Source organism: Lolium rigidum, chromosome 3, assembly GCF_022539505.1.
Source record: "Lolium rigidum isolate FL_2022 chromosome 3, APGP_CSIRO_Lrig_0.1, whole genome shotgun sequence".
NCBI lineage: Eukaryota > Viridiplantae > Streptophyta > Magnoliopsida > Poales > Poaceae > Lolium > Lolium rigidum.
In genome coordinates, this window is record NC_061510.1 from 10,400,497 (window position 1) to 10,414,606 (window position 14,110).

Here is a 14,110-nt window from a genome sequence, read left to right on the forward strand (position 1 = left end):
GATCACAACCTAAATTCTATTCATGGCGCAATCTAAACGGACAGAATCAAATCATTTGGATCCTAGCAAGAAATTTCTAATATTTTAAGAAAATTGGGTCACAACCTAAATATATTCGTGGCCTAAATTCTATTCGTGGCGCAGCGCAATCTAAACGGACAGACTTACATCTCGACATGCTGCCCTGCAGAGGAACTACCGTCTGCCGATGCACCACAGGCAGAGCAGAGCCTGGGGATCCGGTGCCTCAACTTTGCCTGCGCTGTGCTGCTCACGCTCATCCTCGTATCCAGCGTCACCCTCTGCGGTGATTCTTTTTCTATCCATGATGTTCACTAAAAGGTTAAATCAATAATCACAGCTTCAACGACATGAGAATGATCAGGACCGATTGTCTGCACGAAGCACAAGCCAAATATCAATACAGCATCTCCTGACACAGCACCAATGCTAATGTGTTAAGACACCAACGGTTTGTCTGCACGAAGCATAAGCCAAATATCAATACAGCATCTCCTGACACAACACAAATGCTTATGTGTTAGACACTAACGGATCAGAAGATACAAAAAGATCTTTAGCCACACAAGTACATGCAATAGTTGTTTCTTGCCATTATAGTTGTTTCTTGCCAAGCACGCGCTACTGATTCTGTCAAACTGAACAAATTTTGAGAAAAACGGCGGCAGTCATTTCCACATGCCCCAGATTTCGCTTGGGACCAAACGGATTACATATAGTAGCTAAATGGTGAATCCCTAACCAGTAGCACCTATTTAGTTTTCCTCAAGTCTCCTCAACACAGATTCGGCAAACATGCGCTGCCTGAAAATTAAAAAAGATTGTAAGAAATCATGTATACTTAAAAATGGTTAACAGGCTAGGTTGACCAAATAAACATCCTCTATTTTCATGAGAAAGAGAGGACGCACTTCTCCTCGGTGTGTTTTGGGCTAGGGCGATTATGTTTCAGATAGCCATCCCATGGAACCTTCTTAAGGCCAGCTCGAGCAGCTATGATGTCCCTTACTCTGTACACGCATTGCATTAAGTATAAGAAAAATACTTTCTGGTCCTGGTATGTTCGTAGAAAATAGAATTATCCAAACTTATGTTACCTTTCAGTAAATTCTATCGATGTCTCTCCTTCCCTGAGATACTGAGGTTCCAAGAACCAGACATCACAAACAACAGCCCACGATGTCATAAGACGACCCAAGTGCTTTGTAAAAGATTGCCTGGTAAACATTTAAAGTTGAGTAATACGTGAAAAAAACAAAGGTAAAGTGTGAACAAAGAAAATTCATATAGCTGCTTTGTATTACTTACTTCTTACTATTCCAGAAGGCATCAACAAATATTTTGTTATATTTGATAGCTATTGGACACACAGCAGAGCCCAGCTCAAAAGCACCCTGAAAAATGAAAACAAAGAAACAATCTAATTTCATGCTTACCATGCGTGAACAATAAAAAAATATCAACACATGACTGATTTCCCACATCTGCTTTAACCATCTTGTGTACATAGTGAAAAGAAGTTGGTTCTTTCATTTTCTTTTTTTCTGAATACAGCGATAAACCTTGATCATTTGCATTACATTCAGAGAACTCTAATATCATATAAATATACAGCTAAAAAAGGATGGTATTGATACTATATGGATGATCAATTAGTCTGTGCTTAAAATGGAATTCTGGATTCTCTCTTGAATAAACTTTCCGTATTATATGGCCACTGAAAAAAAAAATCAGATCAGTCACCATACCTTCTTGAACATCACGGTGTACTGATTATTGACACAAGTTCCTTCTGGGAAAATCAAGAGCGGATTGTTGTCCGGATGTTGCACATGGTCACGTAACCTGATTAAAAAATCAATTAATAAACAGATTTTCTAAAATAGAGAGTTGCAGAGCGAATAACTTACTTTCTTCCAACTACTTCACGATCGTTGTGATCATTACGGTTAAACCAGATGCAACCCACACTTTCCAATATAGTCTTCTGAATAAATCCTGCAAATTAGAGAGAGAGAGAGAGAGAGAGAGAGCTATTAAATAAATAAACATTCTAGATTGAAAACTGAACTAAAACTAGAACAGATGTTTCTGAAATAGGAGCTAACCAACCCATCCAGGGTGCTTTTGCATGATGACAGCAAATGCTGTCATCTGCTCCAGAATGATGAAATCTATCATTGATGTATGGTTTGCAACAAATACCTGTTGAATTACCAAATTGTTGCAAGGGTATCAATTAAATTCAGAATTTTATACTAAGATAAAGGAAGCAATGGTACTTATATACAAGAACAAGTGGACATACAGATATGGTTCTAAAAAAAGTGTACACATTCAGAAGACTATAACCCATCTAAAGTAAAAAAAAAATTAAAGATAATAATATGTAACCGGGCACGCATATGTTCCATAATCAGAAAAATGTGATGGAAATGATATCTTATGGCTTTGTGCTAACTTTCCATGTTAAATTTCATGGGAATAAGCCTTTAGTCTAACAGCTATTGTGTTTTCCACCTCAAAAGTGTGGGTGGTTACACTTCTCTGTAGTGTTTGTACATATGCACAACCATACTAGTAGCTCCAACATGAGTAAATAAGTAACCTGATAAGGTCGTGAGCTTGGGCGTGGTCCATGGTACTTAATAACTCCAGTCCAAGAAGCAACAAAAACACTGCACATCATTTCAACCAGCTTTCTCTGCACAAAGTTCAAAACAAATTTATTCAACTCAAAACAGAACAAGTTTTTAACAAACATCACAGTAAGAGAATTGGCCAAGAAAACTATCAGGGAAGAACTGAGTAAGTAATTATAATTGCATAGCACCATAAAAGTTGCTAAAGAGATGTTAGTTACTACAAGAAGGTACAGTGGCTACAGGACTAACAGTTTCAGGCAGGACCCAACAAATGAGTCCAAAGCATGGTTTTTATGGCGTAACACATTTTATGGCGACCGACCCCCTTCATAACATTATAACGCTTGTGGTGGATGGTGTGGCGACATTATAGACACAACCTTATGGAGAATCATAGCAAATTAAATCAGCGCTAAATGAGTTGTACATGACTACTACATCGTGCAGCAGTCTACACCTAAAACTGAACACTCACACAACAAGCTGTAACACTATATCGCAGCAGGCAGTACAGCCTACATGTACATGAGAAATTCAGAAAACAGAAGAGAGAAGAAACAAATCAGAACAGAGAAGGACAGGGGGAGGAAGAGCATGGAGAAGGAGAGAGGGAGGGGAGAGGTAGCACGCCTTGCTCATCTGATGCCCTGATGAATGTAGCAGCAAGTTGTGGACGGATTGAAGCCTACTCTGCCAGGGTGGCCTGCTCTGCAGCTCGTGGATCTAGAGTTCGAGCACGAGCGGAAGCTGGAGAAAAAGGGTGCTAACGGGAGGAGGAAAATGGGGCCGCGGGAGGAGGGCGGAGGCTGGAGCTGATGCAGTTGGGCGGTCGCCGGACAGGACAAGCTCGAGGTACACAACTAATCCCTCTCTCGGTCTCTCCTGACCCCCTTTCCCTACCCGCGATGGCTGCTGGCTTCCGCACTCCTATTTATGTAGTCCCAGGTGCGGGAGACCAAGGTCACCCATTCCTGTCGTCGTGATTCAGGCATGGGAACTAATATTGCGTCACGTGGATGATATGGGAATTCCACGTGGTATGGCAGATGCCACAGGCCAAAAGTATTGTGACCACGGACGCCTAGAGCTGGGACTGCACCACCATGTTATCGTCACTATAGCAGCGCCATAAAACCCATGGTCCAAAGCATAGTTAAAGTTAACTCAACAAAAAAAAATTAAAGATCAACTCAGAAGTTAGCTTTACCTTCACTAGGCTTCTAACCTATAACCACAATAAACTGACTTATAAAAGCATAAGACAGATCCATTTGATTATTTGTAGGAGCTAAACCCCTATAAGTCATAGAGAAAAGGATTAACTGATGGAGTGCTAATTATTGTTATGCTTATGTATTCACTAGGGAGAGAGAACAGTCTCAATGCCTACAATTCATCACCGAAACCCATATCACCCAATGTTGGATAAAATTTGTGATAGTTTATTGTTATTTCATCGTTCTTATTCACTAGGGAGAGAGAACCATGGACATGAATGCACACACACACACACACACACACACAGAAAGCCATAAGATCACCGTTGTTAACTAATAGTCCAGTTAAAGCTTCCATCCCAGAAAAGTCAAGGGTATTATACAAAAAATATGCACACATCCAGATACCTCACCCAGATACATCAAAATAAAATAACTCACCTCTATTTTACGTTTTAGCTTACTTTTCCCTTTCATGAGGAAATGCACTGGGAAAAATGCAGCGAAGAAGGCCAGCCATCCTAATAGAAGTGTTAAGGCCCTGGTGCATAATTGAGTTATCAGATGACAGATTTGATGTTTACAAAGAAATCAATGAAGTCATAAGATGCAGTGGATGAATTAAATGTTAGTAGTAAGCTACTAGAATACATACAAAAGTATAGAGAAGAACAATGTTTCTCTGCTCAATTGTGCATAAAATCAAATTATTATTTCAAATAAATAGCTCGTGTTGAAGTATGACCAACGGGTTTGTCAGAAAAAAATAACCTTGTAGAAGTGTTCAAACTTCAAAATGTGTAAAGCCTAGTGGTTTAGTGCAGATTATATGATCCACACCACGAAAAGAAAATGCAAACCCTGGAACATCAATATTAAGAGCTATACCATGTCAACCCAACAGAAGGACATCACATCTTTTAGTACAAAGTGGTTTTTTGGGGTGGGCTACTGATTTGCCAATTACTGACAAGCCATTGTGGGAATGGTTCAACACAGTTACAGTTAAGCACACAATGGGAACATTCTTTCCATGACCAACTACAATTCTACAAGTAGTGTCAGTTTGGGCAGCACCTTCAAGGGCTTTCCAATCTATGTTGACAACAAATCAACAGGGCAGAATAATCCAACTGCTCATATTAAAAGAAGAAAAAAGATACGGACCATTTCAGATAATAATTAGCAATATCTTGAAGCTTGATGTGAATTTCAGACCATAAGACTAAATCACCTCAGCGGAAACAGTAGTCCGTATCTTATGACAACTCCCAAGCACCATAATGGGAACAAATAAATGTTCCAGTTCCATGGCTCTGGAGAATTTGACTTAAAGCAACGTGTGAATGAATCCTGCAGAAATGCAAACACAAGCAATGTCATAACTAGACACTTCAACAGATAAAAAGAATGATGATGATTTAAGTTAAGCCCATAGACCAACAAAGGAGGCATATGCACAGTGATCCATGAGACATGACATAAAGATGTTAGAGCTTTAACTTTCAGAAACAAGGATTAGGCTAGGTTGAAGCTTTGGTGATCTGGCATCTCCGAAAGGTGCAATGGTTAGGGCTGGAGGGAGGGAGGGAGGGGAGGGAGAGGGAGGGAGAGATTGAGTATTTCTTTTAGATTTGGGGTTCTGAATGGCAGTTCTAATAAGCTAAGCCTAGTTTGGGAAGTAATAATCGGCGGTGGCCGGAATAGTCGTCGGTGGCCGGAATAGTCTTCCTCTTCCTCCTTCTACGTGGAGGATATCTCCTTCCTCATGTTCCCTGACTCACCTCCTTCTGTGCCTCCGGTCCCCACTCCTCCGAGTCCCTCCACTGCCGACCTCACTCCTTCGAGCACGGAGGAGCTGCGGTGGCCGGAATAGTCGGCGGCGGCGCGGATCGAGCACTTAGTTGCAACTTGCAACTTTGATACCATGTTGGGAATGAGCAACTGGGCCAAAGGCCAGTACATGTACATGTGTGTCAATGTGCAGGAAACCCCTCATACACTGGGATATACAAGAAAAGGGGCTATACATCTCTAACACAATGGCCTGTTTGGCTGATCCAACTGAGTGGCAAAGCTTCTCGACTCCGGTAATTTCTTTCTCCATTCGAAAGTGATTATTACTCTGTCTGCACCAAGTGATACTAGAAGGGTTTTGGTGCTGAGCTAAAAGTGTCCTGATTATCCTTTAAAATATGATTATTTCAGTGATTTTCTTTGGTGAGTATGTCTGGCACATTTTGTTTCATCAGTTTTTAATATATACTGTTGGTCATGGATTTTTCAGTGTGAATCTCATTAAGGTACAACACAAGTTAGGAAACCAGTTATGCAGAGTCTGTTGTATACGAGCAACTGCTCATTTTGTATGGATTGCAGCAGCACTGTAATCTTATTAAGCATGCAACTGATCAGCTAGAAACACAATCAGTTAAGAGTTAAAGTTCGAGCTGGTGCAGACTGCAAAATGATTTGCATAATAGTAGTGTGCAGAGTATTTCGGGTTTTGAAGACAAAGAGTTATCAAATCATGTTACATTGTCATGTGTAGGAGTAGAGGTAACCGGAGAAGTAAATGCTCTCAGATGGCGAGATACCTGCAAATTTTCTGTAGTCCAAAGTCTGAACTTGTAATGTGAGCGCATTTGGTTAACTCAATTGTAATTTCCTTTCAGTCACTCAACTACGTTTGCCCAGTGGATCAGGATTCTCATCCTATTCACCCCAATAAAAAGTTAAGCAGCACCAAATTCTAACTAATTCCCCAATATAATTCTACCTTGATCACTACATGAGTATATCATATTAATTCTGTGGGGGTAGATGGAACCACAGAAGGAATTCAAAGATGTGTCCAGATTTTTCGTGACTTGCTTGTAGGATTTGCCATGTAAGTATTGGTGCAGATATAACAAGGATGTCAGCAAAGAGAGGGGGACTCACATCGACGATGGCACCCGCCGCCTGGGTGAGCACCGGCGAGATGTCCAGCAGATCGCGCCTGCAAAAGAGCACACACTGGGGTTGCGAGATGGAAAAGCAAGCAAGAGGCAGAGACAGACAGGGGCTAGGGCTGCTATATTACAGGTTGAGACTCGTGGTGGGTTCCTGCGGGGGCGAGTCCGACTCCGTGGGGAGGTAATCTTCGAGGTTGGGCGCGTACAGCGACGACGCCATCTCCTCCCAGTGGCCGACGCCGGCGACACCGACGAGGAAGGCTTGGCAATGGGGAGATAGAGAGATGAGATTTGAGAGGTCGAGGGCGGCGGCCTCCTTCTCCACTCGTTATTCCTAGGGAGATTGAGGATGAGTGGTTTCTGGGAAAGACAATTCCTGGAGAGAAATCGGTCGAGACGGCACCCTCCGCCCACCGCCGGCGGCTCGCTCCGCCGCTGCCAGGAGCCCAGCAGAGATTGCACACCAGAATGTCGGACTACAGCAGCAGAACGAGCACATTCAGTTAACGCAATACAGAAATTTGGCTCACAGTCACAGCACAATTGAACAAATACATAATGTTACTACTTAAAAAGAAATGGAAAAAAAGGAAGAAGAGCTGAGCCATAAATAAGCATTACAAGTCCACTTAAGACTGAACATTGACATAGAAAATCTAGGAAAATCAAGTTTACTCTATGGAGACAATTCTATTCTGAATAATGAACAATTCAGCAGAGCCAAAGATTGCATGTATTCCTAACGTGCCATTTCATTTATGATCAGACCATAGAAACCAAAACCACATTTCATGAACCGAATGCACGAATACGTACAGACGCCTGCCCAGACCTTTAAGCGCACCAAAGATGCGGCACACTCTCTCCGCACCGTGATTGTGCATCAACAAAAAGAAGAACATCACGTTGAATACCCAAGCACAGGCACACACGCAACGATAACGTAGAAGAGCATGCACGTCACACGTTTTTTGAAACCGAGGCAAAAGTTTTGCCTCATTCATTAATTAAGTAGAAGGTGCTCAGTTTTTAGGAGAAACCAGGCGAAAACTAACAACAACTGGGCCAAAGCCACACTCACAACCACACACACTCGGCCACAAGGGGCACACCTAGCCACCCTGGCTACCCACAAAAGCCACACAAAGGCGAAGCTTAAGTCAGCCTATGCCAAACAGATGGCTCTTCGAGGAGAGACCGGCAGCTTCGATTCTGAAGACGAGCCCCGGAAAGGAGATGCGCAAGACCTGCGCCGAGTAGGACCTTCATCGAACCGCCCCATGAAGGTCATCGTACACCGCCCAAAGGCAGCTTCGACTTCACAGCGAGAGGAGACCAACACGAAGACACTCGAACACGCCGGAACGGAGCCGACTAACATGATCTTGCCGCTACCAAACCTTGGTCACCACCATCGTCGTTGCCTCACAAGCCTTCACCCGGAACCCCACATCTCCGGTCGACCTCCTGCCAACCTAGATGTCGTGTGCACGTCACACGTTGCTATAATAGTAATTGACACCAAGTAGAAAATTAGAGCCCTATACAAAATAAATACATAAATAAATATTTTAGAATCTCGATATTTTGAACAACTTTACCGTAGGGAAGCCCCTACGCTAGAATCTGGATTATAAAGAACTACTTCAGGTGAGTAAAATATTCTAATTTTGAAATACTTCATTTTCATGAACCCCATTAATAGAAAAAATTTGAAATAAATTATTTATGAAAGCAGGTGAACATACAATTATGTTTGATGGCTCGAATATTTTAACAAACAGCTCAATTGCCCCCTTTTAGTCCTATGCTAAACTCGCCATGCTTACCTGGCAAAGTAAGTTCACGCGGATAAATATAGACAACTTCGATCCATTTGGTCTGGGGCAGCTAGAAATATCCTAAGGCCTTGTTCATTTCTCTCGTATTTTTTTTCAGTAGGTATGGGGATATGAGGGGATTTGGTGTTCATCCATTTCTCTCAAAATACTCTTCCCAAAAAATACACTAGTATGATGAAGATTTTTAGTTTAGGTAAATATGTGGTGATGAGAGGAGATACGAGGGGATATCTCGGAATAATTTCGTTCAAACCCGAAGAAGCAGAGATTTTTCGGGATCCGAATTAAAATCCCCTCGAATTCCGTAAATACACGAGAAGTAAACAATGCCTAAAAGAAAAAGATCATGTGGCGAGGGATAAGATGAGAGTGATACGGTTGTTGAAGATAGGTGCGATGCGTTCTCGGGCTGGTCATAGTGGCAAGTGTCATGTAACTTGTATATGATACAATTTCTATAGTGATAATAGTATATCATCTAGTAGTATCATAATCATACTATTGTTTTTAGAATCTAAATGCATATTTGTGTGTTTGTCACTAACTTTTCTCAATGCAATAGATTTGGTCTTCCCCATTGATTTGGGCTGCTACTGTATTTTATAACATAAAAAATGAGAGGCGGGTGCCGAAAAGTGCTAGTACTAATAGAAAACGATGTGTTCGACTGGTCCACGAGAAGAGAAGAACAAGCACTGGTGGAAAAACAGGCTTCCGGGAAGCCCCATAAGTCGCGAAGGTAAAGGAACCGCGACTAATGGGGTCTTTAGTCGCGGTTCGTGTGGCGAACCGCGACCAAAGGCCTGGGCCCAGGGCGCACGGTGGCCAGCTGGTGCACGTGGGGGCTTTAGTCGCGGTTGGCCAGCCCAACCGCGACTAAAGGTGCCCGAAGGCCTTTAGTCGCAGCTTGGCCAGGCCAACCGGGACTAAAGCCCCTCCCTATATATACCCATCCAGCAGCCAACACTTAGCCATTTGGAGCCATTCTCTTCACAAACTTCACAAGTGAGTGTTAGGTTTGCTTTTGGTTCCTCTTATGCACATAAGGTGTTTGATGAAATGCCCCAAGAGCATGAAACAAACATGATATGAAGTGTTGGAGTCACACTTGAGCTTTCTCATTTATTTTTTCCTCCTCGATCGCGGTTAGCAACTTGAACCTTTGATGTGTCATTGATAAAATATGCATGTGTGTGTAGTTCATTGTTTAATTTATATTGTTTGTAGCTAGTTAGTTTAACAAATGCATGATGGTTAATTATATATTTTATATTATAATAATGCAGATGAATCGGCAATGGATGTACGGTAACCGACTCTCCGGCGAGTTCAGTACGGGTTTGAAAGATTTCCTCGTAGTGGCTAATGCGAACAAGCAGGGGGTTTTGTTATCTGTCCATGTGTTAAGTGTAAGAATCGAAGGGTTACTCTTCCTCAAGAGATGTTCACATGCACCCGCTCGGCACGGTTTCATGCCAAGCTATAATTGTTGGACCAAGCATGGAGAAAGAGGGGTTATAATGGAAGAAGATGAAGAAGGGGATGATTTCAATGATGAAAGCTATCTTTCTCATTTCGGTGATACTTTCATGGAGGATGCTGAAGATGAAGGGGAAGGTGAAGAAGAGGCACGTGATGATCCCGTTGATGATCTTGGTCGGACCATTGCTGATGCACGGAGACGCTGCGAAACTGAAAAAGAGAGGAGAATTTGGATCGCATGTTAGAGGATCACGAGGAAGGCGCTGTACCCGGATGCGATGATGGTCCGAAAAAGCTGGGCTGCACACTTGGATTTGCTTGAGATGGAAGGCACGAGCAGGTGTAGCCGACTCGGCATTTGAAAACTTGCTGAAAATGTTGAAGAATATGTTTCCAAAGAATAACGAGTTGCCCGCCACTACGTACGAAGCAAAGAAGGTTGTCCGCCCTCTAGGTTTAGAGGTTCTGAAGATACATGCATGCATCAACGATCGCATCCTCTACCGCGGTGAATACGAGAATTTGAATGAATGCCCGGTATGCACCTGCATTGCGTTATAAGATCGAGGCGATGACCCCGGTGACGATGTTGAGGGCCGAAACCCGGGAAGAGGGTTCCCGCCAAGGTGATGTGGTATGCTCCTATAATACCACGGTTGGAAACGTCTCGTTCGGGAACAAAGAGCATGCCAAGTTGTTGCGATGGCACAAAGAGGACCGTAAGTCGGACGGGGAGTTGAGACACCCGCGGATGGAACGCAATGGAGAAAGATCGACATAGAGTTCAAAGATTTTGCACTGACGCAAGGAACATAAGATTTGGTCTAAGTACGGATGGCATGAATCCTTTTGGCGAGCGAGCTCCAGCCATAGTACCTGGCCCGTGACTCTATGCATCTACAACCTTCCTCCTTGGTTGTGCATGAAGCGGAAGTTCATTATGATGCCGGTGCTCATCCAAGGTCCGAAGCAACCCGGCAACGACATCGATGTGTACCTAAGGCCATTAGTTGATGAGCTTTTACAGCTGTGGGGCAGACCTGGTGTCCGTGTGTGGGATGAGCACAAAGAAGAGGAATTTGACCTACGAGCGTTGCTTTTCGTAACCATCAACGATTGGCCTGCTCTTAGTAACCTTTCGGGACTGTCAAATAAGGGATACAATGCATGCACGCACTGCTTACATGAGGCCGAAAGTGTACATTTGCCAAATTGTAAGAAGAACGTGTACCTTGGGCATCGTCGATTTCTTCCGAAAGGTCATCCGAGAAGAAAGAAAGGCAAGCATTACAACGGCAAGGCAGATCACCGACCGAAGCCTGCGGAACACACTCGGTGCTGAGGTATTTGATATGGTCAAGGGTTTGAAAGTCATCTTTGGAAAGGGTCCTGGCGGACAATCGGTTCCGAAGGGAGCCGACGGGCACGTAGCCATGTGGAAGAAGAAATCTATATTACGGGAGCTAGAATATTGGAAAGTCCTAGAAGTCCGCTCCGCAATCGACGTGATGCACGTTACGAAGAATATTTGCGTGAACATCCTAAGCTTCTTGGGCGTGTACGGGAAGTCAAATGATACAAAGGAAGCACGGCAGGACCGGCAAAGTTTGAAAGACCACGATGACTCGCATCCGGAACGGTTTCAAGGTCGTGCCGGCTACGCTCCGACCAAAGAAGAGAAGGTCATCTTTTTTGAATGCCCGAGCGGTATGAAGGTCCCGTCAGGATTCTCGTCCAATATAAAGGGAATAATAAACATGGCGGAGAAAAAGTTCCAAAACCTGAAGTCTCACGACCGCCACGTGATTATGACGCAATTGCTTCCGATTGCTTTGAGGGGCTCCTGCCGGAAAATGTTCGAGTAGCCATTGTGAAGCTATGTGCATTCCTCAATTTCAATCTCTCGGAAGGTAATCAATCCGAAGTTCTACCACGGTTACGAACGATGTGATCCAATGTCTTGTCGGTTTCGAGTTGGTGTTCCCGCCATCCTTCTTCAATATTATGACGCACCTCCTGGTTCACCTAGTCGATGAGATTTCCATTCTCGGTCCCGTATTTCTACACAATATGTTCCCCTCCGAGAGGCTCCTGGGAGTATTAAAGAAATATGTTCGTAACCGTGCTAGGCCGAAAGGAAGCATCGCCAAGGGCTATGGAAATGAGGAGGTAATTGAGTTTTGTGTTGACTTTGTTCCCGACCTTAAGCCGATTGGTCTTCCTCAATCGCGGCACGAGGGGAGACTAAGTGGAAAAGGCACGATCGGAAGGAAATCAATGATATGTATGGACGGCCATTCTCCGACCGAAGCACACCACACGGTTCGACCAATTCCAGCTTGGTGGCTCCGTACTTTGAGAAACACAAGAATATTTTACGCTCGGACAACCCCGGGAAGCCCGAATCCTGGATTAGGAAGGCCCACATGGAGACTTTCGGCGGTTGGTTGAGAAAACATTTAATGAGTGACAATAAGGTTGTAGATCAGCTGTACATGTTGGCCAAGACACCATCTTCGACTATAACGACTTTCCAAGGGTACGAGATAAATGGGAATACATTTTACACGATCGCCCAAGATAAAAAGAGCACCAACCAAAACAGTGGTGTCCGCTTTGATGCGAGCAACCGAGAATGGGCAAAAGGTCACATATTATGGTTACATAGAGGAGATATGGGAACTTGACTATGGACCCTCCTTTAGGGTCCCTTTGTTCCGGTGCAAATGGTTCAAGCTAACAGGAGGTGGGGTAAAGGTGGACCAAGCAATACGGAATGACAATGGTGGATTTCAACAATCTTGGTTACCTTGACGAACCATTCGTCCTAGCGAAAGATGTCGCTCAGGTTTTCTATGTGAAGGACATGAGTAGCAAACCGAGGAAACGGAAAGATAAGAAAACGATCAGTACATCATGCGATGATCCAAATTCTCGTATTCACCGCGGTAGAGGATGCAGTCGTTGATGCATGCATGTATCTTCAGAACCTCTAAACCTAGAGGGCAGACAACATTCTTTGCTTCGTACGTAGTGGCGGGCAACTCGTTATTCTTTGGAAACATATTCTTCAACATTTTCAGCAAGTTTTCAAATGCCGAGTCAGCTACACCTGCTCGTGCCTTCCATCTCAGCAAATCCAGTGTGCAGCCCAACTTTTTCGGACCATCATCGCATCCGGGTACGGCGCCTTCCTGTGATCCTCTAACATGCGATCCAAATTCTCCCTCTCTTTTTCAGTTTCGCAGCGTCTCCGTGCATCAGCAATGGTCCGACCAAGATCATCAACGGGATCATCACGTGCCTCTTCTTCACCTTCCCCTTCACCTTCCCCTTCACCTTCAACATCCTCCATGAAAGTATCACCGAAATGAGCAAGATAGCTTTCATCGATGAAATCATCCCCTTCTTCATCTTCTTCCATTATAACCCCTCTTTCTCCATGCTTGGTCCAACAATTATAGCTTGGCATGAAACCGTGCCGAAGCGGGTGCATGTGAACATCTCTTGAGGAAGAGTAACCATTCCGATTCTTACATTTAACACATGGACAGATAACAAAACCCCCCGCTTGTTCGCATTGGCCACTACGAGGAAATCTTTCAAACCCGCACCGAACTCGCCGGAGAGTCGGTTACCGTACATCCATTGTCGATTCATCCGCATTATTATAATATAAAATATATAATTAACCATCATGCATTTGTTAAACTAACTAGCTACAAACAATATAAATTAAACAATGAACTACACACACATGCACATTTTATCAACGACACATCAAAGGTTCAAGTTGCTAACCGCGATCGAGGAGGAAAAAATAAATGAGAAAGCTCAAGTGTGGCTCCAACACTTCATATCATGTTTGTTTCATGCTCTTGGGGCATTTCATCAAACACATTATGTGCATAAGAGGAACCAAAAGCAAACCTAACACCCACTTGTGA

At 43.5% G+C, this 14,110-nt stretch overlaps 1 protein-coding gene across 1 annotated transcript; it reads right to left on the reverse strand.

Moving 5' to 3' along the window:
- Positions 1-517: 517 nt before the first annotated feature.
- LOC124701174 (glycerol-3-phosphate acyltransferase 9-like) lies at positions 518-7,239 on the reverse strand. Its single transcript, XM_047233226.1, has 12 exons — positions 6,969-7,239; positions 6,827-6,884; positions 5,118-5,236; positions 4,325-4,424; positions 2,630-2,725; positions 2,130-2,226; positions 1,932-2,019; positions 1,770-1,866; positions 1,330-1,415; positions 1,119-1,238; positions 933-1,031; positions 518-825 (listed from the first exon to the last, which is right to left on the reverse strand). Exons 1-12 carry the CDS (start codon positions 7,058-7,060, stop codon positions 777-779), a joined length of 1,101 nt encoding a protein of 366 aa, XP_047089182.1. The 5' UTR covers positions 7,061-7,239; the 3' UTR covers positions 518-776.
- Between the last annotated feature and the right edge of the window lie 6,871 nt (positions 7,240-14,110).